This window comes from Hemicordylus capensis, chromosome 5, assembly GCF_027244095.1.
Source record: "Hemicordylus capensis ecotype Gifberg chromosome 5, rHemCap1.1.pri, whole genome shotgun sequence".
NCBI classification, from domain to species: domain Eukaryota; kingdom Metazoa; phylum Chordata; class Lepidosauria; order Squamata; family Cordylidae; genus Hemicordylus; species Hemicordylus capensis.
The window spans coordinates 128,801,956-128,826,329 of NC_069661.1; the positions used below are offsets into that span (position 1 = coordinate 128,801,956).

The following is a 24,374-nucleotide window of genomic DNA, read 5'->3' on the forward strand; positions in this document are numbered from 1 at the left end:
CATTATAAAAGGTACAATATAGCAACACATAGTGGACAGATTCAACCTCACCCAAACCACAAGGGCAGATCCGACTGGCCAGGGGAATTTTCAGAAATTTCCCATTAAAAACTGCTGATGGTAGGGCATCGTAGCTTGCTCTAAGGAACACTCTCTGATGGTTGGGTAAAGAGCAGGATGATAAATAATGGCTGGTTCCCAGCTGTGATCGCCAAGGCACCCTCTTATGGTCTGCGGGATGACACCTAGGTCATTTTGATGCTCAGTGTCCAAGATCCTCTAAGGATAGTCTTGGCTTGATTATATCCCAATAGTGACAAATATTCTAAAGAAAAGCCAAGTAATGAATGTTTTGCCAGCAGTGCTTGTGTCCAGGAAGACTGAAATCTGTCGATCAGTACAAGGGGAATCAGCCCCAGAAGGGAAAATTTGATCTTAAGCCAGTAGTTGAAAATTGAAATCCAAAGCCTGTTTCTAACCTTAGTGCAGCGTTAGAAATACATCTGGGGGCCCCTTCATATGATTTATTCAATTTATCTGGAAATGACAAAACATGTACAAGTGTGGTGCAATCTCAGGGCCAAAGGATAAGCCTTTGGACCCAAACAGGCACTGGAACATCTCATGTGAGCTCACAGCAGTGTTTATCAAATCTGTGACCGCTGAGGTGTCCTTTTTTCAGAATTACAATTGGAAGCACACTTCTCTTTGCAAAAGCTTGCTTTTAGCGTGTTCCAAAAGAAAAAAAAAAGAAAAATCAGAGCTGACTATTATCAGCACACCGCAAAACCCTGGATGATTCCACCCAACAACTGCATTAAAAGGTTAAGAAGTATTACTCACCCACAAAAGAGCCCAACCTAGTGTTTCTGGGTCATATTGTTCTGGGCATGCATTCTAGCTGGAAGAGGAAAGCTCAAAGCAATGACTCATGAGAAGGCACAATGGGTAGCCTTCCCTTTGGGGAAGTAATTCTGCAGTGTCTCTGCACTGAGGGTGACTGCAAGATCCAATAACAAATTATGGTCAGTGCAAAGATGCAGCAGAACTACCCACCTCTAGTAGAACTAGAAGCTAAAGGCAAGCACAGTGAATCATACAGAGGCAACAGAGAGTCTCTTCTGTGGATTGGCAGTTTGGTCTCAGAAGAGCTTTTAATTCTTCAGCTAATTTGTTGCAGCAGGCTAATATGCCCTGGCATGCACTTTGGCGATTATTGGTTCAAGCAGACTAAGCGATGAGAATTACCTGGTGGTGTGTCCCATCTTCACTAATGCACTGAGTGCAAACATCTTCATGAACACAGCTGCCGTCCATGATGACTTGTCCCCGTGGACAGAAGCAGCCTTCTGTGGGATTATCCATGCAGATTTCTGCACTGGTACCATTTTCACAGTGCTTTGTACAGTCTCGGCAATGGTCATATATTAAAGGGCTTGGACATTTCTCAGCTGTTAAGATACAGATCATAAGGCAAATAATTAATTAATTAATTAATTAATTAATTAATTAAGCCAAATCCCATCTCCTCTCCCCTCCCAAAGAAAGATTGAAAAAGATAATCCATTCTGATGCTTGGGCTAAGGAGAGAAAAATCTAAGTAAATTAAATATGGTTATTAGCTTTGCTGGGAAATAGCAGGAACACCATTTCAGATTTCAGTTTGGGACATACTGTTACACATATTCAAGGTTAAATTGCAAAAAGACAAAACAACCCCACCTCCACCAAAACCAGTATATTTTATGAGGATTTATTGTGCTTACATTTTGATACCACCTTTCTTCCAAGCAAAGAAATGTGTACTTTTGGCATATATTGCTAATACAAACATGCATTTCATTGTTTATGACAATAGTTGTCAGCTGTCCAAAGTATTGGTGCTCCTGACAAGTAAAGAACACTCTTTTTAGAGTGCACATACCAAAGAGCAGGTCTGCCCTGTATAAAAGCATTCCCCTTAAGAAGACCTGAAGTTTGCAATGGATCAGGATCCTTCATAAATATTGATTTGCACCATTTTGGACTTTTCCCTTTTAATGGTTATGTTTGTCTGCTGATGCTGTCTTCCAATGTTACATCCTCATGCTTGAGACGTAATCACATGTGAAACACATGTGGAGAGGGGAACTTCATAGGTCTGCAGCACCTCCAAAGTGTATAACTAAGGCTTGGAGAAGACACCCAGAAGAACCTGGAGTTAGAATCCTGAGGTGATAACATGGTCTGTGCCAGAGAAGAGGTAGAAGATGCCATTGCTGAATGCTCTTGCAGGTAAAATAAGACATTCTAAACAGAAGCAAATGGAATCAAATTTCTGCTTCTTTCAGTATAGTGAATGGTACGAACACATTTGTACCATACACCATGGTGTTAAAAGGGTGGTGCTAATAATTTGAGTGGCTACCAACTTGTTTCAGGATAGTGGATTGAAACAAAATACCACCATCAGAATCATTATTCCATGATTAAGTTTACTCAAGAACCTTTGATAAGGGACTTGGTCAGAGGTTGGTTTGACTCTGATTGTTGCTTGTGGTATGTGTACGCATTGCTTTTGCCCATTATTAGCTCTGTTCAGGGGCTCAATAGAACACCAACTGAACACACCTACAGGGCTTGAAAAAGGCCAGAAGTCCTACCCCTTGCCAGTCACTCACCTTCCTGGCCCCACTATTCACAGTTATGGCAGCATTTGTCTGAAAAGACAAATGCTGTAAGCGTGGTGGCCTGGCTTTCTGTGATTGGGAGTCTGGGGCTCTGATCCCAGATCCCAGTCTGTCAGAATGGGATCTCTGTCAAATAAGTTTTTGCTGCTTTAAAAACTTAAGCAAACTGTTTGACCTGCAGTGCAAAGAAAAACAAAAAGGATGCAAACCATTTGCAATGATGCCACAGCCCATTCCACCTTCAACTTTCTTAAAATTATTATCTGTCTCAAGCCAAGGAGTCTGGAAATAAATAGAGCTGTATATACATGAAAATATAAAGGCACCTTATGTAGACACTGTGATCAGATGTCACAATCTACTTTTGACAATTATATCTACTTTTCTAGCCTTTTCTTTGTTACTGAGAAAGGCTTGAGAATGTGTGAACCTTTTTTGCTAAAAGCACAAATTGTTAGAAGTCTACATGAGCCTTCCAATGAAGTCAGTACTCACACTCCTTTTCGTCCATTTCCTTTATGTGCTTCATACCATGTACAAAACTTTATCATTCCCTTCACAGGCTTTTATCCTACCAAAAAATGTGATGCCTGGGGGTGGGGCAGAAATCAGGAAATGCCAACTAATCTAAAACATTTTGAAGTTATATTTCAAAAAGTCTGTAAGTTTAATTCAACATTTGAGTGACAAAAATGGAAATTTTGGTAAATTTCAAATATTTGCTCTCTCTCAAATCATTCAGACTGCCTCAGTGTGTAGTAGTTGACATTGCAAACTGTGGCCTTACTGCAGCAATTCAGAAGTTGTTAGTCAAACTTTGTTTGTCCTTCCTCCCACTTTCATCTTTCCATTCTGGCATGTGACTGCAGAAGCTCCCTGTCTTCTTCCCCATCTTTCACATGATATACTCTGCTGGAAAGATTCAAAGGCAGGGCACTTGACTGGCCTCTAGAGCATTTGAAACATGCCCCCCTTTTGTTTCTGAATAATATTACTAAAGCAGTTGCTGCAGACTCTAATGAGAGTGTTACCCTTTCAGCATCTCCAACCGGAAAACTATATCACCAAGACATCCTTGTCAAAACCAAAGCCAGAAAGTTAGCTCTGTAGATGCTGAGTTTGATCTCTCATTTATCTAAGAGACTATTTAAAGTTTTACTGGACCTCAGCACAAATATCATCCAGACCTTTCACTATTCTGTGTATCATTCTCTCTTACATTGGACATGACTATCATATCAGCAATTATCTGAGAATTAAGTAGAATTGTGAGGATTGCATATAAAAGAACAAGTCAGCAACTCACAAATTAAGTAATGATAGCTAAATGGAGTCCCCACCTTCAGAGTCAGTAACACTCTTGAGTACTAAGCCTCGGGCTTTTAATTAAATATTGTTTTAATAGTTTTAACACTGTTTTAAAATATTGTTTTACAAATTTTAAATTGTTATAATGTTATAACTTTTTCTGTTGTTTTTGCTTTGTTGTAAACTGCCCAGAGATATACGTTTTGGGCAGTATAAAAATATGTTAAATTAATAAAATAAAATAAAATAAATAAAAAGAAATTGAATATACATCCCCCTCATAGCCTTCTTGTGAGCTTCCATCCCAGGTCATCAATGAAAGCAGGTTAACTGGATACCTTAGCTGTTTGTACTACCCTGCGAAGCCTAACAATCCCTAGCTCTCATAAAGAGCCCCATCCATTCTCTTTTGCTATCTCTGATGCCTGGAAACTTCTCCCAGAACTCTTACAGGTGCCATTTCTCTTTCATTCCTGTGAAATTCCACAATACTGTGTCAACATTTGAATAGTAAAACTTCCTGGAGCAGGAATCTGTCTTTTCTCCTTATATTGCTCTGTAAAGTTATCTATCTGTATGTATGTATATATGTCTATAGATTTTTCTTAATTATTATTTATTTTTACATGTATATCCTGCTCTTCCTCCAAGGAGTTCAGAGTGGTGTACATGGTTATTGTTAACCTCACAATGACCCTGTGAGGTAGATTAGGCTGAGAGATACATAACAGGCCCAGAGTCACCCAGTGAGTTTCATGGTTGAATGGGGATTCAAACTCAGGTCTTACAACATTCTAAACACACACACGCAGGTACACACACACACACACACAGTATTTTCTAATGTTCTTAAATACAAAATATAACAATGTTTTGTAAAAGGGGCTGGGTCTGATCTTTTATCAGAAAACAGGATGCTGTCGAAGCAGCAAGTATCCTTGGTCCTTGTGAAATTCTGGTTCTTATTTACTAGATGGTACAGAGGCTTAACCTGATTACCCTGAACTGCCCTAAACTGACAATCGTGTTTTTTAAACATAATAATAATAATATTGTATTCATTTCCCAGTAACAAATAATCATGCTGACAGTTATTAATATATATCAAGCTTAACTGTACAATGCATGAGATCTTTTAATCCTGGCTTTGAAGGGAGAAAAATGGCCTCACTGTAAATTAGTTTGCAAGAGGTCCAGAGTTGCTCAGTTCCAGATGCTGAAATATATATTAGAAGTTGTATCCCAGTTCAAGTATTAGGGTAAAGTGATAATAGTCATTTTCTCTGAAACAGGGAGAGGGAGAGAACGGACAAATAAGAATGATAGAAGCGTCATTGATGCTGTATGAATATATGGGGCAACTATACCTTGCGACAGTTCGTGAGCAGAAGCACTGTGATGATTGGGCAGTGGAGGTTCCATATACAGATAGGGAGGAGGAGCTTGTGGCACCATGGTTATTGGGCAGTGGGGATTCCATATGTAGATAGCGGGGAGGAGCCTGTGATGATTAAGGTCAGTTGGAATGCAACTGTTACTGGTTGGAAAATGTTCTTGATTGTAGAGGAGAGGAATCTATCTATATAAAAGGATAGTGGGCAGAGGTCTGCAAAGAGAGGGGTCGTGAGGGAGGAAAGAGCCCCTTCAGGATAAAGAGGCTGCTGTTGTGTGAATTAAATGTTAACTCAGGAAGGGAGAGGAAGAGAGAGAAAGAAAAAAGAAGGGAGGGGAAGAGTGAGTGGAGGAGAGAGAAAGTGAGAAAAAGAAGGGAGGGGGAGAGAGAGAAGGAAGGGCGAGGGATGGGTCTGGGAACAAGCAGCCATGACAGTGCCTACTGGCAGCAAGGAACGGCCCATTCAACCACTGCTGCTGTTTGGGGCTAACAAGACTATTGGAAGAGGGAGGCAGGCAGGCAAGGGATGGGCCCAAGTCTGTCAGCGGCCTGAGGGGAACAAGCGGCCATGGTGGTGATGGCAGTGAGGAAGGGCCCAGTCAACCACTGCAGCTGCTGCTCCTGAGGGGAGGAGCAGGAGCAGAGCTTGGGTGAGGGTGGGGAGATCTTTGGGGATAGGGGGATGCAGCTTGTCCAATAGGTGCCAGCAATGCTGCAGCTGCGACCCAAGGGGTGAGGGGGATGGAGTAAAGTGATCAAGAGGGGTGAAGTGGATGGAAGCAACAGGATGGAGGAGGAGCAGGAGTGTGGCTCAGGTGAGGGTGGAGAGATCTCTGACATGAGGGGGGCCGTGGCAGAGGGTGAGTAGAGCAATTAAGTGCTAGTGTGCAGATGCTCTGCAAGGGTTAACCTAGTATATGTTTAAACAGTTTCTGATCCAGGGGACTGCATATGTGCTTGTGTGTATGAGTGTGTCAGCTTGTGTGAGGAGTGTGTGATATTATTTATAAAGGAGTGAGAGAACAGGTGTGCCAAGAATGTTTTGGGTTGGTTTGTTTTTTAACCACGTCCTTGCTGTTCTTCTGCAGCAAAAACACAGGGGCAGGGAGGAGGAGAAGATTGGGGGGGCAGGGGGACCACAGGTCCATCTTCACTTCTTGTTCTAGGGCTCACGCCAACCTTGCTATGCCCCTGCATTACTGTGTTCACAATTCCCTTCCCTCTGCAAGCAACAGCCAATGGAGTGGAGCAGGGCGACACTAACATGATGTCTAACATTTCTTCAGTTATTTGTTACAGGGAAGAAATGGAGAATGGACTCTACACTCTATGCCTCACTGTAACATGTGCTTTGGGCCTCAGCAAACTGTGCCTTACTCCAGAACTGTAAAAGCATTCCCTTGCTATTTCTTGCCATGAGCATTAAGCTCTGGTTCATATCCATCTCTGGGGATAACCGACCAGGCAAGGATTATTTTATTTTTAGTTTTAAAGGGCACTCCCCTTTCCTCAGACAGTGAGGTCATTTTCAGTTATGACAAGATTTTCCTAAACAGCAGCAGCATTTGCCTACAATGAGCTTTTATTGCAAGTACTGGCAAGGCAGAATACCGATAGAGTGGATCATCACTTTGCACAGCTACATTATCCTGTTGGCCCCAGGTTGATTCACTACAACAAATGCATTTTACAAAGGTGAAAATTCTTTGTGATATTCACACTAGCATAAAAACATTAAATAAAATAATAATAATAATCTATTACTTCATTCAGTACACTGTTTTGAAAATACAGTACATGGCTCAAAAAAGTGGGGGAATCTCCCTCTCTCTCCCTCTCTCTCTCTCTCCCTCTCATACTAGAATTCAGGGTCAGTGAATGAAGCTGATTGACAGTAGATTAGACTGACCGAAGGAATACTTCTTCACATATTGCACCATTAATTAATGGAATTCACTGCAAAGGGAGGCTACAGCACCATCTCAGATTGCTTTAAAAAGGGATGAGACAAATTCACGGAGGGAAGGGCCACAGATCCTTCCATCCCATTGACCACTATGGCACCACTATCAACACAAAAAGAAGAGCAGCGCAGAGCCTGGATATAATCCATGTTACACATGAGTAAAGGATCACTACAGAAACCAGACAGATGGAAGCAAATACCATTTGAATATTGCTTATACAATAATTGTATATTGCTTAGACTTGGAACAGGGCTGTACTGCTGCCAAGCATATACACAGACAATGGACAGTAGAACAGCCTCCAGAGAAGGCTAGCTGTGAAATTAGCAGGGAGAGCCAATTAATGCATTATCCATCATGGACCAACACTGGCAGTATCATAATGCTATGAAGATTATCTGCTGATATCTGAGTACCAGGGCCTGCCAGGGACCATGGATGACCGTACCCAACTCTGGAGCTGGAGGATATGTTCTCATGCTCAGAGCCCACAAGATCAGTGGCTGGAACTGCAGCAGAAGGAATCTGGAATCTGAAATGCAGCAGGTAAAAGATACTAGCCTGTTGATCAGGCAATGGCAGAAGGCCAGTCTCCTATAGCAAACCTGGCCAATCCAGAGGCTTCATACTGCTGGGCAATCACAGGAGCTGGTATTGCATTTCCCTTCTATACCTGTAGAGGGCTCTGGGGTCTGAGCAAACACAGTCCCAGGTAGCTTACTGTTTAAGTCACAAACTCCATTCGTCAAGCTTCTGGTTCAAGCCCAGGTATCCCTACCATCAAGATACCCAGAGGACTGCAGTAAACACTTTGTCTTATGAAGATGGACAGTTGCCAACCATTTCCTCTCACCTCCCTATCATTCTATAAGGAAGATTTCTTCTCACTGGCCTTACGGGATGCAACAGAAACAGCCGGACTGCTTTCCCTCAACATGGCCAAGAGCTTCAAGAATAATTATATTGCAGCTCTGGAAAAACACAACAGAGACTTACATACATAGGCTCAATTAGGTTCTGTAAATCTATACATATTTTTTATTGGTTTACAATGTTACAGATTAAGCTATGTTGTCTATTGAGCCATTAATGTATTCTGTGCAATGTCCCTGTAATTGACAATGCTATTTCTGGCCACCATAAGACATGCACCTGCTCATAAGAAAAAGGAAAATAAGATGCCATTGTTAATACACCAATGACTGCTTTATGTGAACTGGTAGTTAAATTGGGGAGCTCTTTGGCTGTTTGGGGCTGCTATGTCACAAGCTGGGAATCTGAGGAATCCAGAGATGTTATTAAAATGCCGGAGTCTTGGATGCTGTGACAGGAAAGCTGGCTCTCTCACTAAATCCAGGAAATAGCCAGCAGAGCTTTCTCTCTCTCTGTTTTCTCAGATTATTCCTCATAGAGTATTCTCAGTGTACTGTTTCTTAAGACATTGATCTACATTAACTTGCTCTCTCAAACATGTCTTGCACAGTCCTCAAAGAGCTGAAATCTATTTCATTTGCTTCAACTGCTGTGTGCGCAGCTTCTTCTCAGATTAGATCTGAAACAAGAAGGAAAGGAAAGCAATGGAGGAAACTCCCTCACATTGCTTGCAACATGGAGACTGGACCTCCACCCTTTTGGAGGGTTGCACCAATCCTTTAGGGTGATAGTTTTCCATGTTCAGGATTGTGTAAGTAAGGAACATAGGAATTAAGCAGGGAAAGATAGAAAGTGGCACATGAAAACAGTTCTTTACCTTCCCCTTCAAAGTGAAAAAAAGGCAGAACGAACATTGGAGTAATGGGTGATTAATGGAAGATAATCTCAAATCACAACAAAAGATTATATTAGAAGGGAAAGGATTAGATTTTTTCAGTCAAGGTCAGGACTACCAATAACTATTAGCCAGGATACTTAAAAATAACCCCCCCCCCCAAGCAATAACCCTCTGAATATCAGAGAACAAACAAGAACAAAGGCTGCTCCCTTCATGCCCTACTTATAAACTTCCAAAGCAATTGCACAATTCTTCTTGGAAACATTGGGTAACATCCAGGCCTTGAACAAAATGGTGCTTTGTCAGTGGAAGCTCCTTCCTTGAACAGAAGGAGAGCTTCATAAATAAAGAGCCCTTGCATTTAGGTAAGGACTCCGTGCCTGAGCACAACTCTCCTTCTGTTTGTGGAAGAAGGTTTCATCAACAGAGTGCCATCCTACTAAAGATGGAGCAGGCAATCCTTATGCAACCTTTCCATACACTGTACTGTACATCAGCTACTGTATGTTCACTACCCCTTTGATTATGAAGCTAAAAAACTAAAATAGTTAGAAGCTGAATAGGTATCGGTACAAATTAAATTGTATGAGTGTTATTAAACATCACGTAGGTGGGTATGTTATTTGTTTCAGTAGTCAAGAACACAAATGACCATTCAACCCTTTTGTCCATGACTTAGACATTGTGCAGAGAAATCTGAGGCAATATAAGGACCAAAACTGCATTAGTGAGGAAAGATTATACAGAACAGTAGAATCCTTACCACAGAACTCTGGTGATCTCCAGTTCACACAGATCCCTTTCATCCTGCATATGTGGGCATAGGATGATATAATCTTGCATACTTCATCATCATAGCAGCTGCTTTCTTCACATGCTTCATAGAACACACTTGGAGGAATGATTCCGTGGCATTTCAGAAATTCAGGGGACCTCAAAATGCTACATTTGGTAGTGGTGTATTCAGTGCATTGGGGGACTCTGCTGACTTCGCAGACTTTCCCTGGCTGCTTCACAGTCCACTCTTGGATGAAGATGTTGCTGTCAGATGTAATGGAGTCATTCTTTAATATGAAGTCATTGCCCTGGTTTTGGTCACAAACCCCTAGAAAAGGGAGACAGAATCTTACAAAATATATCACCGTAGATTACAGTAATGAAACATTATTCATCTCAAACAGAATAGCAAGCCTAGAGCTATATGAAACCTACCCTATTGTTTTTTAATCCTATAAAAACTATTTTAGCTCATCCTCAATATTCTCCTAGATATTTCACCTGAGCAGAGCACTCTAAATTCCCCAATGTAAAAATCATTTTTTACTTTGGGAGAAATTTGGTGGCAACAGAAATGTATGGAACCTTCCTGAGAAATGTTAGTAATTTCATCTGCTTAAAATAGGGCCTCCAAATTGGCTTTGAGTTCTGCTTTAGATGAGCTCCAATGGCAACAATAATAAAGACAAAACACAGTTCGCAGGCAAGTTGCTGGCAAAGTTTATGTTAGCTTCAGTGTTGTCTATTTTCAGCCTGCATCTCAGAGAATCATTAAGCGCTAGATTTGGCAATCTTGCATGCTTGTTTTTCCTAGTGTAATCAGGACTAGAATTATAGTGAGGAAGGAGGGATTTTTAACCATGCTGACTGACTAAAATGATCTCCACATGGCTGCGATTGGTCTCAGAAGGCAAGATGCCATTGGTCCCAATGTGATAAAAAGGAAGTCATGTGAGGAAAAGGTAGTCCTGGAGCAGCAAGCCCCATTGCCAGTCACACTAGGAAAAGACAGTTCTGACAAGGAAGGCCCAGCATTGAGCTCATGGGGAAAAGGTGCCCCCAGGGTGACAAGGCGTAGTGCTGGACATATGAGAAAGCAGGCATGGCCCAGCTCCCTGCTAGCCACGTATGGAGGCTCAGGTGCAGCTCAGGCATCAACTTGGCAGGCCAAATGGAGGCTCCCAGCAGGGTGAGAGGATCTGATAAAGTCTGACTGAGCAGTCCTTGTGCTGAAAAGAGGATGGTGACTGCAAGGCACAGCCCCTGTGAGGACTAAAACCAGCTGAGGGGGCAGAGGGGGACAGAAAACCCTCAACAGGTGCAGAGAGGGAGTGGAGGAGAAAAACTACCAAAGTCCCAGGGCTCTCCTAGAATTTGGAGAGAGGACTGGGGAAAGGGCCATGCCATCCATGGGCTAAAACGCCACTTAAAACTACAAGGAGGGCATCCCTGCCAGGGCAAGGGCCATGAGGCTGAGACCCTGGCAGAACATAGACTCTTTTAAAACATCACTCAGCAGCAGGAGGGAGAGGAGAGGGTTACAGTCATCCCTCACCAACCACAAAGGTTCCATTCTGGGAAAACCTTGCAGTTGGCAAATTCATGATTGGAGAGCCACTGAAATAAATGGCAAACAGGGGGTATGGGGAATTGCGGTCACGAAAGGACCACAAAATACAGTGAAAAATAGGGGGGGAAAATCTCTAAATCCACCCCCAGTCACCAGGAGTCAGTAAGAGGAATGAAGGGGACCCCCCAAAATGACCCCTGACCCTGAAAATGACCCCCAATCCCCCAAGTGACCTTCCCCCCAAAATTGTGAGAACCCCCTGCCCCCCAAATTGAAAAAATCTCAGCAAACTATGGATACTCAGGTTGCGGTTGGCGAGACTGGTCACAATTTCCCGGTCATGGATACTCAGATCCACGACTGGGAAACTCATGGTTGGTGAGAGATGACTGAATTTGTTATTGTTACATTAAACAAGAACTAATAAAGCATTAATACAGTAATCATTTTTAAAAATAAAAAATAAAGTGGCACCTTAAAAAAAAAAGAGGTGCAGAAGAGGGCAACCAAAATGATCAGGAGGCTGGAGCACCTTCTTATAAGTAAAGGCTAAAGCATTTGGGGCTTTTTAGTATAGAAAAAAAATTGACAAAGAGGAGGACATGATTGAAGCTTATACAATTATGGAGAATTTGCATGGAAATGGAGTGCATAGAGAAATGGAGTGCATATGGAGAAAGTGCACAGAGAGTTTTTCTCCCTCTCTCACAACACTAGAAATAAGTGTCATCCAGTGAAACCAATTGGCAGGAGACTTAGGAAGGACAAAAGGAAATACTTTTCCACACAGCACATAATTAATCTATGGAATTTGCTGCCACAAGATGTGGTGATGGCCACTTAGATGGCTCTAAAAGGAGATTAGACAAATTCATGGAGGACATGTTGATCAATGCCTATTAATCTTGATGGCTATTTGCTGCCTCCAGGATCAGAGGCTGTAAGCATTTGAATACCAGCTACAAGAGAGCAATGGGAGGAGAGGGGACAATCCTTCATCTCCTGCTTGGGAGCTTTCCAGAGGCAGCTAGTGTGCCGCTGTGGGAAACAGAATGCTGGACTAGACATGGTTTGGCCTGATCCAGGAAGTTTGATCTTATAATCAAAGACTGGCTATATAACATTATAAGTGTTATATAGTATATAATATATAGGTGTTCTTATAATCACTAAGCAGGGGAATTCTCTTTTTCATTGGAATCAACACTGTCATCTTTTTAGCATGCTGCAGAATTAGATTGTTTAAGGCCTGTGGTTACCTCTGAGGTATCTCAGAACTTCCTTCTCTTTATCACACATTTAAGGACCTTCTGGTTCTACTGGTTCTCAGCCCAAAGGAGGTATCTTCACTTATCTCACCCTTTCTAACTCTATTGGTGTATTTAAGAAAATAATCAGCTCTGTAAGGAGGTGATAGCACCTTGGAGCAAGAGTGGTCTATTACAAAATAATTACTTCATTATACTGAATACAGCTAGTCCATAATATTAGTTCCACTGAATGAAGTCTATGTTGCCTTAAAGCTTGGCCCTATCCCACATGTGAAATTATCTGGGAAGTTCAAGAAAAATCCTGTCAACTTTTTCTTGAAATATGAAATAAGAAAGAGCCAAAGGAAATATATTTCGGCACCATTTTTGCTCCATTTTGCTGGAAACTGAAAAGCTGCTAATGGCAGAATCCCTTGATTTACTAGAGTCCCTAAGGCAAGAAGAAAGACAGCTGCTTAAGTTTTGTGGTAGTTAAGATTAAATAAAGAATTCATGAGGGACTAAAACATCATTAATAGCATTAAACATCTGTCTCTGGAGGAAGAAGCAGTGAGTTTGACTCTCAGCTGCTTCCTGATCCTGATTTCTGGTCATTTCCCCTGCTCCTGGTTCTCTAGTCCTGACTTGAGACTGCCATGTGGAGGTTGCCTGCAGTCCAGCCTTCACACACACCTTGCTGCTCTTCTGTCTTTGCTTTCCTCACCCTCAACTGCACAGAAGCTGCATTGAACACTTGGCAGCAACAAAAAATACTGCCTCTAACTAATTCAGTACAAAAGTTTTCATTCATTTCAATTATAGAACAATAGTGATTCAGACAACTACAAGAAAATATGACTAATTGCCAAACTACAAATAGTAATGCTGGAGACAAAAGTTTTACAACGTACCACAAAGACCATATGTTTTCAAAGCAAAACTCTTTGGGCTGAGCTGGAAAGAAAACTCATTGTTGCTTGGAGTGAAGTAGAGAACATGTCCCAGATGGGGAAATCTGATTTCATATATTAGTGCCCCATGAATATTCACTTGAATATGATCATTCTCATACGGAACAGGAGTTGTTTCACCATTCACAGCAACCTGTTTGGAAAAGTTGAGAATAGCTCATCATCCAATAGTCAGTAAAAATAAAACAGCAATAGTTTCAAAGTATATGTGCTTAACAATGGGGACCTAAGACTCAACTAAGACTACATTTAGGCTGAGAACACAGTTCATATTTTCATACAGAGTAGGGATGTGCACAAAACCGGTTTGCCTGGTTCGGTTCAAATTCAAACCGGGTTCGAACCAGGAGGGGGTGGTTCAGTTTTGGTTTTGCTCGAACGCCCCCTGGTTCGGTTCGAATTCAAACTGTTTCAAACCGTTTCAAACTGGTTAAAACTGGTTCGAACCTCCAAAAGTGGGTGGGGTGGTAGCTGGCACGCATGGGTACCTGCCACCCAAACCCCAAAGCAATCAGACACTCATACAATTTTTTTATGAATTTTTGAATTTTATTTTTATTTTTCTCTCATAGGGTTAGGGTTACCACCACTCGCTCTGGGCCACCCCAGCTCCCCACAAGTGCAGTTATGGGGCTGCTGAAACCTCCATTCCTCTCTATGGAGAAAACTCTTAAAGCCACTTGTGGGGTGCTGGGATGGCCCAGAGTGAGTGGTGGGGTAGTGCACAGAGGGTGCTAACCACCCCCACGGTTTGCTAACCCATGGGGTACCGGGTTGTGTTGTTTCTGAAGTGTTCTGAGTGTAGATTCTTTGGTAGCATATAAGATTTTCAATGACAAACCATGAATCCACTCTCATTGCTAACCTTAAAGACACATAAACTTCAAAAATCACTTAAAAATCAGCCCTTTGCCCAATTCCTTTCAAATAATTCTGATAGCTTCCTTGCCCCCCTTGGGCACTACCACCCACCACACTCTGCTCTAGGCCACCCCTTTGCCCCCGACGTGAAGCTATACATTTGCTGACACCTCCATGCTTCTTTATGGAGAAAAACCTTAAAGATGCATAAACTTCAAAAATCACTTAAAAATCAGCCTTTTGCCCAATTCCTTTCAAATAATTATGACAGCTTCCTGGCCCCCCTTGGGCACTACCACCCTCCACGCTCCACTCTAGGATATCCCTTTCCCCTCGACATGAAGCTGTACATTTTCTGCAATCCTCATTATTCCCTATGAGGAATTCCAAAATATTTTTAAAATTCACCAATAATCAGAGGAGTGTCTGATTGCCTTGGGGTTTTGTGAGTGGTAGGAACCCCTGGGTGTCTACCACCTACCCCAAGTTTGTTCCCCTAGGTGCTCCACAATAGGGGATATGGGCTGGTTCGGGTCCCATTATACCCTATGAGAAAAATGATTAAAAATATTTCAAATATCTATTAAAAAAATGTAGGAGTGTCTGATTGCTTTGGAGTTTGGGTGGTTATTGAAACCCATGGGTGCTCCACAATAGGGAATAATGGGATGGTCCGAGTCCCATTATACCCTATGAAGGAAAAATAAAAATAAATTTAAAAATTCATTAAAATAAATTGTACGAGTGTCTGATTGCTTTGGGGCTTGGGTGGTAGGTACCCATGCATGCCGGCTACCACCCAACCCACTTTTGGAGGTTTAAACCAGTTCAAACTGGTTTAAGCTGGTTCAAATCAAACCACCCCGTTTGGTTCGAATTCGAACCTGCAGCTCGAACCTGATGGCTGGTTTGGTTCGAATTTGAACCACTGGACCACCCTGGTTCAAATTCGAACCAGTTCAAGTTTGAACCAGTTCGCACATCCCTAATACAGAGAGATAAACAGCACTGCTGTGTACAAAAGCACTGTACTTCTGAACATCAGATGCTGTAGGGTCAGGGATTCCTTGGGTCCCCAGATGTTGTTAGACTAATGGACTTCTGCCATTGTGGCTAAATATGATGCAGGTTCTAGTTCAACAACCCTGTTACAGGGTCTGGTACCTTGTGAAATGAGAACAATTGAGTCTTATAGCAATTTTATGATGGCTGTTTATTTCAATATAGCCAAATTCTCACCATGTGTGTGAAAGGAGGGCTTTACCTTGCACATCTCTGACAGTGAGGCCCAGAGGCCAAACCACCCAGGACTGGAAATGGGGAAGGAGGACTCATCAAACAATGTCACCAAGTTCATTTACAAGAAGATTCACAAGTAAATGAGAGCAATACACTTATTTGAAAAAAACATAAAGAGGTGCATTTGGAATTACACCTGCTCCATTCCCAATCTCCTCAGCCACTGAAAAATATACCTGCTCCTATCTGCATACTGCCATCCTGGGTTGTGTTTTTTGATCACACTAGATATCTAGTGTGAGACTTAGACTTTATAAAGATAGATATGCACTGAGCATGAAAGGAGCAGGAAAACACTCAGGCAGACCCTGCTAGTCTGTCAGAGCATCAGTCCCTGTCCAAGGCATCAACCTGGAAACTGCTCCTTCAGGCTCATTTTGTGTCAAAAGCAAAACTAAGGCTTGTTTCTCTTCCACTGGCTAAACAGCAACTGCAACAGCTTTTCTCCCCGCCCCCTCAAGCTTGAGTCACATGTGCTCCTTCAAAAAACATCCAGTCATCAAAACTCATTAGCAAACATTCAAGTTGAAACAAAAGAAGGTTATGTCTTCACTTGAGCTACCACAATATTATTTCCATTGCAACGTCTTACCATCATGTTGCTGAAGAGTTGTACAGATGTGCCCTTGTACATGACCTCAATGGCATTCATACAGTTGAGTCGTGGGACTGAACTGCAGGGTGCATTCTGAAGTACCACTTGCATATCAAGTTCTTTGTCTTCAAACAAGGTATAGGAGCAATTTCCCATCAGTTTAAAATCTAGCCCATCAAACGTCACAATATGTCTAGTTGAGCTTCCTGTACACATGCCTATAACATAGGAATTTAGAAAAAATAATTGTTGGACAGCCTGATTTTTAAAAGCACACTTTATCTTCTTTAACAGGTATTGTAAGGCAACAGAGAAACTGCAGCAGTGGGACTCAGGCACTTTTGACTATGGCCACATTTGCATATAACATGGAACTGTAGTTGAAGGGGCCAGAGGATGCCAACCCTGAACACCCAAATGCAGGACAGTCCCTCGGAATGCCAGTTCCAGGCAGAGAGTGACCCGACGTTCTGCTCTCCTAAACAGGGCCGCCCCTAGGGGTGTGTGGGGCTGGGGGCGAATCAGCATGTGCAGGACCTCCTTAACATTTCATATCAATTCAGAATCATGCTGATTGATGACATACAGTGTAAATAGTATGAGTGAGGTTTTTGGACCAGCTTGGACATATAATGCATTTCTAAAGAAATAAAAATAAAAAGCACAACACATGCTTCACAGTTCTCAGACCTTCTGGGTTGCAAATAAACTTTAGCATAGTGTATTCATAAATAAATAAATAATATATTGTTTGTTCCAGAAGTTTTTATTTATTTATTTAATGTTTTTAAACATTTTATAACAATTTATAATTTTGCAACAACATGCCCAAGTTGCCCCCCACCCCGTAAACAAGCCACTTATAGGACTTTTTAGATGGTTTTTTTCCCTTTTTTTAAAAAACCCAACAATTTGTCCAATCCACTTCAATTTAACTATACATATTCCTCCCACCCTGCCCTACATCTCTGCTAAATACCAAAGCCCTATGCCAAGTCATTCCAGGACAGGTGATCTAAAGGCTAGGGCAGAAAGGGGGGGCATTTTACCCTTTTTTATGAAGGCAAAGGGGCAGATTCTTCCATATGGGGGTGGAATGATGGTCTAAATGGGGGGCTTCAGTTCCAGACATTTTTGTAATTTTCTGCCATGAAGCAAGCCACTTACAGGACTTTTTGGATGGGGATTTTTAAATTAAAGAAAAAATTAAAAACCAACAATTTGTCCAATCCACTCAATTTAAATATACATATTCCTCCCACTCTGCCCTACATCTCTGCTCAATACCGAGGCCCTATGGCAAGCCAAGCCCATTCAAGAGGAGAGGAGATAACCACAAAAAGGAAACCACATCATATCTCCATTACTAAGGTTGGGCTGGGCTGGTCAGAGGGTCTGCAGAGAGCTCTGGTGCTGGACACTCTCTGCCTGCCTGCTTGCTTCTTTCCCGAGCTTCAGGCTTCAAGGAGGCCTGCATGGAAGTCTCTCTAGAAGCTCCGCCCACCCACCGAACAGCTGAGAGGCAGGAGAGACAGAACTCTAGCAGTTTGCCTGGGAGCCTTTCAAGCTGTAGGCAGACACAAAAGATCTGCTTTTGCAGGGCTGCGGGGAAAGATAAGTGGCTAGGACTGTGCAGGGGAGAGGGGGGCAGGCTGCACTGTAGTGCGGCCAAAGCGGGGTCTGTCCAGCATAGGGCTTGGGGCAATTGCCCCGGTTGCCCTGCCTTAAGGACAGTCCTGTTCCTAATTTGTACCCTCTGGTTGTAGTGAGTTTCACCACCCCAGCCAAAGGTTTAATGCAGTCTGTGCTTCATCCAAATTTGGAAGCACAGGCTTCATTCCTTCAAGATCAAGTTGAAGGAGGAAGGTCCTCCCTCTCTCCGCTGTCATTGGCTATGCAGGCTGTCCTTCATGAAAGAAGGAAGCCCACAAAGCCAGTTCCCCCTTCTCTCTGCAGTCTTGCTGACTGTAGGCTCTCTGCTCTTTGTTACGTCCGAATTCATACAGGAGAGTGGAGGAGAGGGGAACTGCAAGTCCATTGGACTCGCAGTTCCACAATACATGTGAATGAGGCCTATGTGCCACTGTGGCAGCTTGCCTGTAAAATGAGCTACTAGCCTCCTCTCTGCCACCTGTAACAGCACAACAGATATCCAAGGGGGGTATTGCACCTATCAGCAGAAGTCAGAAGAAGACACGAGGGCTGCTGGTGTTGTGTGTGTGTGCATGTTCTATGAGTGTGAAAATTGTGACATCTTTTGGCAGGAAACCATCTTCTATTTTTGTTATTGTTGCCATGTGAAGCACTTTGATAACCTTTTTGTTGAAAATGAATTAATAAATATATATTCATTAATAGTAGTGGCAGTAGCAGCAGTAGTGATGCTTTTTATAGGAACAAGTCATAAAAACATAAAAATAGCCCTGCTGGATAGCCCAATAGCCCAAGGCCCATCTAGTCCAGCATCCTGTTTCACACAGTGGCCCACCAGATGCCGCTGGAAGTCTACAGGCAGGATTTCAGGGCATGCCCTCCCTCCTGCTGTTACTCCCCTGCAACTTGGCTGATGGGAACAAGGCTGATGGAGGTTGCAAAGAGCGACACAAGACTGGGGGCATACGGACATTAGGGTAAATCCTGCATTTTGAACAAACACCCATAGGACTGAACTTTGCAATACGCTAGCTCTGTTTAAAATGAATTGCTTAAATATTTAGAATGCACAACAGAGCAAGTCTTGATGTTCCAAGTATGAATAGTTACTTTACTGGATTTACTTTTGGTTAAACATGCAAAGGTTTACAAGAGTGACGAGACTGTTTGTCAACTAGAGGTTTAGAAATTAAAAACAGGCCAAGTTGTCAAATATCCTTGGTATTATGCTCTGCAGTTTAAGATATGCGATTGCGATACAAAAGTGTGCTTAAATTATGGGTTTTGAATTCAAACCTATACCTCTTATTATAAGTTTAATATAATACTGACCCAAGCTTCAGGGATTCTGTTGATGTTTCCAAATCTATTTTCTGGGATGAGGGAGGCAGCAAGCTAAAACTAGTCCATGCATCTACACTTACTGTTTGTCTAAATATAGACATTTACTTATACTAAGATGTACTCTATATATTTATTTTATTTATTTAACATATTTATATACTGCCCAAAACTTGTATCTCTGGGCAGTTTAAAATAAAACAGTACAAATTAAAACAAAATTAAAACATTATCACAATAATAATATAAAATTTAACACAATGTTGAAAACTCTAAGTGAAAAGCCTGGGTGAACAAATGTTTCTTAAGTGACTTTTTTAAAGTTGTCAGAGATGGGGAGGTTCTTACTTTAGCAGGGAGCATATTCCAAAGCCTCGGGGCAGCAACAGAAAATGCCTGCACCTCAGTAGCCACTAGACGAGCTGGTGGCAACTGCAGATGAACCTCTCCAGATGATCTCAATGGCCAGTGGGTGCTTTTAAATGATGCATTTAAATCTAGTTGCTTTAAAAATAAAATATCACACAAACACTGTTATGTGGAATTCTTTCTGCATGGAAGAGAATCAAATCAAATATGCAGAAGAGTTCATCTTGACCTGTGTGTATGTCAGTTCTCAGTGAGCCTCACACTTTCTGCCTTCAAGTCACCACATCTTGTCAAAATTGTTAATGATGGTGTCCAAGTTTGGACTTGGAGGCATCAGCTTCAGTGTGGCATGTTGAAATGAATAAAGGTGGCTGAAAGACTGTGCTATATTTTAAGGGAATGCCCACAATACTATTTGTGGTGCCTGTGAAAATAATGCTATCATTTAAGGGATTGGCCTAGAACATGGGTCTTTTCTGCTTCAACTGGGCTGTAAGAGATTGTCTCCTGATTGGTTTTCAAACTTTTGCATGCACAAAATTTTCCCCTTAAATATGTCTGGCACTAATATATTGTGTGGTCATACCTGACACAAAGTTTCAGTACTACAACAGACCAAACTAAATGTATTCCCTGTTTTAGTTGAGCAAGAGATAAGGATGATTTTTTTTGTACTTCCTGATGAATGTAGGTGGATACAAAATGGCCACTGAAGAGAATAAAATTCTGAAAAGTCTTGGGCTACAGCCATTAAGAGAAGACAGTGGTGGTGCTACAGGGTGGTAAGTGTAATCATTTCCACACCCCAGCACTCTTGTCTGAAGGTTGAACTAAATCTTTCATGAACTGGTACTGCTCTGTGCCATTTCCTCTCCAGTTCTGATACATCTAGTATAAAACAATGTATCAACGCTATCAACGCTATGAGGTGGGTTTTTTTTAATTGTTCTATTTCTATACCGCTGTTCATTAAAATAATCCCAAAGCAGTTGGGATTTCCATGCTCAACCACACATCATTAGCTGCTATTGGCAATGCCAGGAAAACACACAAAGTCCAAATTCAGACCTAACAGGAAACTCGAGGTCCCTTCACCTCTGGTTTCCTCACCTGCATGTCCAAATTCAGGGCAATTTGAGTTTGCAGGGGAAAGGGACCTGTGGTTTCCCTCCCCAAACTCCAATCTGAACCTTTGGTTCAGAGTGGAATTTGGGAACTGTAAACTCTTTTATTACATCCAAATACTGGCACCACAGTTTCACCCCCACAGAACCAGAGTTGAGGGAGGAAGCTGTCAAAAAGGAAGCCCATACAACCAGCTCCCCCATTTCTCTGCACTGCAGAGGCAGCTCTCCCGAACATCCAAATTCAACTGAAGAGCAGGGCACAGTACCACAGGTCCACTGGAACCATGGTTCCAGATTACATCTGAACAGGGCCAGTGTGATGATATCACATCACAAGTGTGTTATAATAGATGTTACCAGGAAGAGGTGGGGAACAGACATACAGTGGTGTCAGCCACTTCATTTGTAACATCTAGTTCTACCTAGAAAAAAGCCAGAAAAGGAAAGAGAGGGAGGCAGGGCATTTTCCTGCAGTAAACTGAGGGAGAATCTTCATAGAACCATAATTAGATTTATGTGAGAAATATGAGGAAAGAGACCAGTCTTCCTTAAAAGGGATTTGGTTTTTCCCAAACTGCTGGCAATGAGAGTATCTCCATTAATGTTCTAGGGTTCTTAGGTAGCTGAGCCAAGAGTGCCATTAAAACCAGCATCGTGTGAGGTTATGTATATTCGTAGTAAATGTGAAAAATCAGCAAGTTGTTTTTTCATACACATCCTCTTGGGAAATGAAACTTTACAGAAGTCAATAACAGTTAGGACAACTCGTCTCTGTTTTTGTGCCAAGCAGCTAATGGCAAGAGTAGCAAATTTAATCTAAACTTTTTAAGAAATCCTTTTAGAAGACTGATCTCAAGCACCAAAACTCAACTGTTCACTTGCTGCTGGGTCACTTAATTAACATACTAGGCTATAACAACAATTTGTTACATTAAGAGTGTTGAATACAAGAAAACATTTGGCTAAAATCTACACAATGATTTAATATTTAAGGACTATTATGGCACAGAAGTATGAAAATAAGTATTGGGTTTTAGAAGCTATAATTTAATATGCATTAAATAAGCATTATTAACTTTTAAAAACTTGGTATGAAATTTTATATGTGAAGATGAAATGGTTTTGAACTTGGCTAAAAGTTTTTAAATTCTCCCTAACACATGAAATCTGAGTCTTCTGTTAATATACTGATGACTGCTAACAGAACATGTGGATAGACACACATTTGCAAGCTTTCATTAAGGGGGGGCATTTGGAGGTGTTGGGAGGGACCACTAGGCATGCCCAAAATATTTAACTGGGCAGGGAGCTTGAACCTCCCTGCAGAACCAAAATCCACCCTGGAGAAGCAGAGAGTACATAACCCTTTGCAGCCACAGAAGGCTTGAACGAAGAGTCTGAAATGAGTTGTCATCTCTCTGTCAATCAACTGGGCATAACTAATAACACTGACACCTTGCAAGGAGGAAGGTGAGAAAGAACTGGGAGAAGAAGGGAAGGAGGGAGCAAGGAAAACTATTAACAATGGATGGCACTTAACAATTACGTGAAACACAGGCTATATAAAATAAAAAGCAGTAGGAAATGCCAAACACAAAAACAAAGAGAGGATGCTCTCAAAACAGAGAACAAAAAGGAATGAAAAATCATGAAAGCAGCAAAAAAGGGGGACTATACCAAACAAGAAAACAAAGAGCTGATAAGAACAACAGAATGGGAGGGATTTTGGAGCTCTTCTAGTCCAACACCCTGCTCAGTGGAGGAATCTGCTATGACATCCCTGAGAGACGGCTACCCAGCCTCTCTTTGAAACCCTCCAGCAAAGGAGAACCTACCATTACATGAGGCAGATTGTTCCACTGTGGAACCGCTCATCCAATCAGGTAATTTTTCTTTGCAGCCTAAATCTGCTTCTTTGTCATTTCAATCCTTTGATTCTAGTCCTGACCTCAGGCACAACAAAGAACAAGTCCACTCCTCCTTCTATGCAACAGCCCTTCAGATATTTGAAGATTGCTATCATATCCCTTCCATTAGTCTTCTCAGGGGAGCACTGCTAGGTTTGGGGATGAAAATCACCCATCCCTAGGACATGTACACTATGTTAATCTAGAATGCAGCAGCACTTCATTGGAAGCAGAGGCGTATCTAGGGAATATAGCGCCTAGGGCAAGCACTGAAATTGCGCCCCCTGTCCAAACATCTGACACCCATCTTTCAGATAACTTTACCATAATATCAGCTCAAAAATACAAATCAAGCTCGTTAATCTTTTAATATTTCAAAAACTATTTACCAGTGGACGTAGCCAGACCAAGAAAATGCTGGAAAACTACAAATTTCAGTATGCTGGGGCTCATGAAATACCCAAATACTATGTGGAGGTGTACTTGGAAAACTAAACAGAAGTGCCTGTCTAATTCTCTACTATGCATTGTAGCATCACTATTACATAAGTTTTTAAAAATAAATGGAGAATTTGACTTTTCCCAGATACTCTGAAAATAATTAAAGGATATGCAGAGCAAACCGCTTGGAATATCTTCTAGTATTTCAGAAAGACAGTTAAAATGAGAGAAAGAGAGCAAGAAACTCCCAGTGGGCCTTAATACTAAGGATTTCACACTGATTCAAAGACAAACTCACCATTAATAGCCATATTATTAAGACATCACATTTAACTCACTTCTCACAAGAAGCAAAGTAAGAGAAATGAATACAATCCTAGCTCATAAGCTACAGCTCAGTATTCACAAGCCCTAATTCTCTGTACATAGTGCTAAACTGAATGTGTGTACAGTGACATATATATATATCTCCCCCCTTCGGGGGGCTTCCTAAAGGCCATGGGGGTGTCTGCAAATTTTTTTTTAAATGGCCACTGAAAACAAAATGGCCACCGTGCATGCTCAAATGGCCTCTGTGAGGCCTGGCATGGCCTAGGGCCTCACAGAGTCCATTTGAGCATGCAGGGTGGCCATTTTGTTTTCAGCAGCCATTTTTTTAATTTTAAAAAATGGCGCCCCCCTTCAAGTGGCGCCCGGGGGCACATGCCCTGCCTGCCTCACCCTAGATACGCCCCTGATTGGAAGCAATAGTGCTTCCTTAGTCAGGATGTCAGCCATCTAGTTCTTCTACCTAAATTCAGTGGCAATAAAAATCTCCATTCATGGAAACATTCTGAGACAAGGGCAGAAGGGACAAAACAAGGAACTGCAAAACTGAGTTGCTCCTCTCCTGAGCAGGCAGCCTGATACTCTGAAATCTGTTCTGTGAAATGACAGAATTGGATAGCTAAGTACAAAGCCCAAGTTTGTAACTGTATTTGCTTACATTCAGTCCTTGTTGACCTGGCCTCTCCCTCCTTGTGGTGAAATTTAGATTGTAAATTCCCCTGTAAACTCCCAGATAACCTGACCTCCACTCCTTGCACTGGGGATGAGACATCACCAG

General features: G+C 41.9%; 1 protein-coding gene across 2 annotated transcripts in view; it reads right to left on the minus strand.

Moving 5' to 3' along the window:
• VWF (von Willebrand factor) overlaps positions 1-24,374 on the minus strand; it is a 262,224-nt gene that overhangs the window by 71,987 nt on the left and 165,863 nt on the right. For both annotated transcript variants that reach the window (XM_053257896.1, XM_053257897.1), the window contains 4 exons: positions 16,429-16,649; positions 13,617-13,809; positions 9,872-10,213; positions 1,249-1,451 (listed from right to left, as the gene is read on the minus strand). In XM_053257896.1, the coding sequence (XP_053113871.1) occupies positions 1,249-1,451; positions 9,872-10,213; positions 13,617-13,809; positions 16,429-16,649 (959 nt within the window). The remainder of the gene's footprint in view (positions 1-1,248; positions 1,452-9,871; positions 10,214-13,616; positions 13,810-16,428; positions 16,650-24,374) is intronic.